This window comes from Barbus barbus, assembly GCF_936440315.1.
Source record: "Barbus barbus genome assembly, chromosome: 30".
NCBI classification, from domain to species: Eukaryota; Metazoa; Chordata; class Actinopteri; order Cypriniformes; family Cyprinidae; genus Barbus; species Barbus barbus.
In genome coordinates, this window is record NC_136758.1 from 28,047,348 (window position 1) to 28,051,615 (window position 4,268).

General features: G+C 38.3%; 1 protein-coding gene across 1 annotated transcript; it reads right to left on the reverse strand.

Moving 5' to 3' along the window:
* Nucleotides 1-3,012: 3,012 nt before the first annotated feature.
* Nucleotides 3,013-3,949, reverse strand: LOC306850214 (uncharacterized protein). The gene has a single exon (XM_079385722.1). The coding sequence runs from the start codon at nucleotides 3,687-3,689 to the stop codon at nucleotides 3,165-3,167; it is 525 nt and encodes a 174-aa protein (XP_079241848.1). The 5' UTR covers nucleotides 3,690-3,949; the 3' UTR covers nucleotides 3,013-3,164.
* Between the last annotated feature and the right edge of the window lie 319 nt (nucleotides 3,950-4,268).

Below are 4,268 nucleotides of genomic sequence, written 5' to 3' on the forward strand. Positions count from 1 at the left end.
CAGCTTGATTAATAATGCATTTCCGTCCACTCTGACTGATAATTGAAAGCCCATTATGAACATACAACATAATCCTGCACTTTGTTTCAAACAGCAGCTTTTACTCTATTCAGTGCTTCTCAAATGGTTTTTCTCCAGGATGTAGATTTCAGCGACTCGACACATCGTTTATCATACAGAAGTACCAAACATGAAGTGAATTCATATTGGCATGAACTGCTTGAGCCAAATACGCAATATTAATAACATGACAGTTTTATGAATGCATAATCAACATGAGAACTAACACATGGAACAAGCACTGAGTTAATATTGTATTAGTATTGAATTTACAGTCATAGAGTTTGATTGGACATATGACTTTTGAACAACAAATGATATATGAGGTGTTTTTAACAGATTTATTTGGCTATTCAGCTATATGCAATTTTGAGATGAATTGCATTTCACACTAATAAGATCGAACCTTCAACCCACCAATTGAGTACCACTGATTCAACTTGCATGCAAGAACTTGCTTGGTTTGTATATGATTCATATGATTCATATGTATATGATTCACTTGTATATACGTGAGTTGATGAAAAGCAAGTTAAATCAGGAAAAATTTTAAATAAAAAAAACGAAATCTAAATACTTTTATACTTAAAAAAACAAAACTGTAAATACTTTTCTAAATGAAAAAATAAACCTTTAAAACAAAAACAATCCTTCAGCACTATAATATGAATGTGGTGTTAAATTATTGAAAATTAACAAAATCTCAGGGGGACTCCAAGTAAATATTTTAGGTCAAATAATGTGTGAATAACGTGTAATAAAGTAACTGTAATATGATTATAAGCATTTTAAAATGTAATCTAATTACAAGTAGGCTACTTAATTTTTGGAATCTTGTCACATAATCAGATTCCAAAAAGTAATTACTTGTAATTAGATTATATTACATTTTAAAATGCTCATGATCAATTACATTTTTTTAATGAATTACTTCATTACGTATTATTCACACAATGTGAATTGTTCATAATTGATTGTTTCTCCTTAATTATTACTTTTTTCTCTCTTTTAAAGTTTCCTTTCTAAAAATCTTACTGTCATACCATTTAGCTTTGACTATATTCACAATATAAAATGGCATTATAAATGTCATGTCAATGAATTTGGGGGAAAACGCTATGAAACAATAATTATAAAATGTATTATTGATTATGAATGGTAAATATAAAACAAGTGAGGTAAAAAAGTAATTTATAAGTAATCTAAAAAAGTACTCTAAAGTGAGTATCCTTGATTACGTCATGTAATCTGTAAGCAGTAATGGACTACAATTTGTAAGTAATCTACCCAGTACTGCATATGCATATGATTTATATATATGTATATTTGCTTCCTTTTAAATAAGAGGCTCTTTTGAAATCCAATTCAATTCAGTTAAAGCCTTGCAAATCATATGTACAAGAAATATTACCTTTTTGGGGGGGAAATGTGTCTTTGCAATGATGCTAAATGGTTGCTAGGGTGTTGTCAAGTGAAAATGATAGGATCTGGTCTCTGTATGTGCTGGAGGTTTGATCACATGACTATCAGCACTAGTACTATTGAGGACTGACTTGGTAAACACCTCTAATAATTGATTCTCACGGGGGTTTCATGCACTTGAAGTGCGCAAACTGACGTTTTTATCATTGATTTGTTCCCACAGCTGCTGAATCGATCGTCTTCAGTTACAGGACCAATCAAAAAACATGTCCAAAACATCTTGTTTACAGGAAGTGGCTGCTTAAAAGCACATTCAAAGAATACAGTTACACCACAGCATCAACAGATTTAGTGGTTGGGGATTTGAACAAACTCTTTCAGCATTTAACTCCTTATCTTATAGTTGAAGGTGGATTTTTGACATATGAGTGAATATGCAACTGCATATCAACTCCCTAAAAAACTACTCAAAGCACCTTAGCATCCGCATTGCACGTTCAAATTAAATGGCAATTTTTGCACAGGTGTTTTTCATAAATGTGCAGTACAAACGCTGTATCTCTGTATTCGAGTTGCACAAATTTCTCCCAGATATTTTCTGGCCTGTGCTGTAACAGGTCAAAGAGCCGCTGCTGAAAATAGAGCAGGATTGTGTAATTCCTGCTTTTGACTTCAGAAGTCAATCAATAAGCCTTCATCACGTACTGTACGGAGAGAGAAAGAAGCATATTTCTCATGCATGGATCACTATGTGACTCACTAGCAAACAGAGACTGATGACAAATAAGACGGATGAGGGTCACAACGAGGCCAAAAGACACATAAGACAGTGAAAATGTGTTGCTGTGAAGCCTAAAGAGCTGTTAATGCCTGAAAAATGACCCTATTCTGACCAATTAACGGAAGCACCAGTCGTGTTTTGCACAAAAGTCAGCATTAAGCCAATCTTGCGTTGATTTTAATATCTGATAATAGATTAATGCAGGATTAAACAGTGCGCTCACCTTAACTAAACTGTAATTTCGTTACCTTGCCATCTTGTTTTTATTCTAGTCAAAGTCATTGATGTGCTGCCCAGATTGTCTTATATAACACAAGAGCATCTTTCTGTTTAACCCCTTGTGCAATAAATTGAACTGAGTGTTTGTAGTTGTAGGTTGTTTATGTACCATTACGGTGATGTATTCTACACTTATGGTACATCATTTGTTATAAAAATGATCTAGTGATGCTAAAAGTTTCCAGAGCATGTATGTACATTACTAAAAATACGTTTACATGGATATTTGCACATACCTGAGCATCGACACAGGTTCCTCTAACATAAGAATCCTGATTAAATTGGTTAACAGGTTTAGTTGAAATGCATGCAAGCTTTTAGAGTTGTTATTTTAAAAGCTTGTCCCCATCCCACCCCCCCACCCAAAAATGAATGGCTGTTCGAATCAAGGCATTGAGCGCAATGGACAGTCGCTTCGGATGAGTGTTTCCTATACAAAGGTTTTACGCTCCTCATATATCAACTGCAAGGAGATGCCGAGTATTAAGGCGAAACAAAACAGGTTATATATGAAGGGTTAAACACTATCAGAGCCTCTGCTATATAGGCTATGCGTCGGCCTCGTCCCGGCCTGTGAACGTTTCCAACGATCAGCAACGTTTCCAAGTCTCAAACTTAGGTCTTAGGTTTTTCTGGGCCCGTTATTTGAGTGAGTTTGTCTAGAGTCGTCCTCAAGCGACGCTGCGCGCTCGTTCCAGCGCGTCTCCGGTTGCGCGTCTCCAGTCTGCTTTCTCCTGGAGGACTGTGTTTTCTCTGCAGTCTGGCTGTCTGAGATGATGTCGCTGGGCATGTATGTGTAGAGATCCGCGGGTTCGGAGTGCGCACTTTTGGAGAGGGACCTGGCTGTCCGATCCAGAGACGCGTTGGTGCCGGTGGCGTTGATGTGGATCGGTGTCGCCAGCGTGCTGTTGCTCTCCGTTCCGTTGCCACTGTCGGTGGTGGGGATGGCGGTGGAGGTGTTGTTGGACTTGTTTGGTGACCAAAAGAAGCTGTAGTAGATGGCCAGGATGATCGCGGCCAGAGACACAGATAAAACATAGGCGAACACGGTGGCCAGTCTTACCCACTTCTTATTGGTCTTTGCAGCCATCTTTGCCTTCTTGTCGCCTGTGTAGGTGGCTGGTTTGCCCCTTTCCATGTTGGGCATGACGTCTCGGTCCCGATTGGCCCGGGTTTTCCCTCGATACTCCACGACTCCGTCCGTTTTGAAGGATGTTGAGGCTCTTTTACGCGCAGGTTAAATCGAGTCGCGTTCATCCATGGCGCTTGAGCCGACTCAGAAATCCGTCAGGATCATGCTGCGGCTCGGTGTGGTGCTGCTGATGCTTCTGGTGTTTTCCAGCATCCAGCACAGCTATTTTTTTCCCAAGGGCTGAGATGTTTCTGATCCAAATATCACGAGATGGATTAGAGAGGGCTGAGAATGAAGAGACGGATCATCATACTGTACACACATCTGCATGTGTGTGTGTGTTATTCAACTGAAGAAGAGGCTTCATCAGCTAAAAATACAGGAGAGGAGGAGGAGGAGGCTCTTAAAGGACCAGCGGAGACTGAAGAGAGAAAACACACCAACATCATGATCCTCATCACTTCACTCGAGGTCTGGAAACACTTTATGATAACTTTCATCAAAATGCATTTGAAAAATATTATAAAATGCTGTTCTGTGCATTCAGATATAAGAACGTATTTTATGAATCAAATATATATACAATTAATGACA

Bases quoted from the DNA above. Each gene is read 5' to 3' on its own strand.
- LOC306850214 (XM_079385722.1), bottom strand. From the start codon at position 3,689: ATGCCCAACATGGAAAGGGGCAAACCAGCCACCTACACAGGCGACAAG.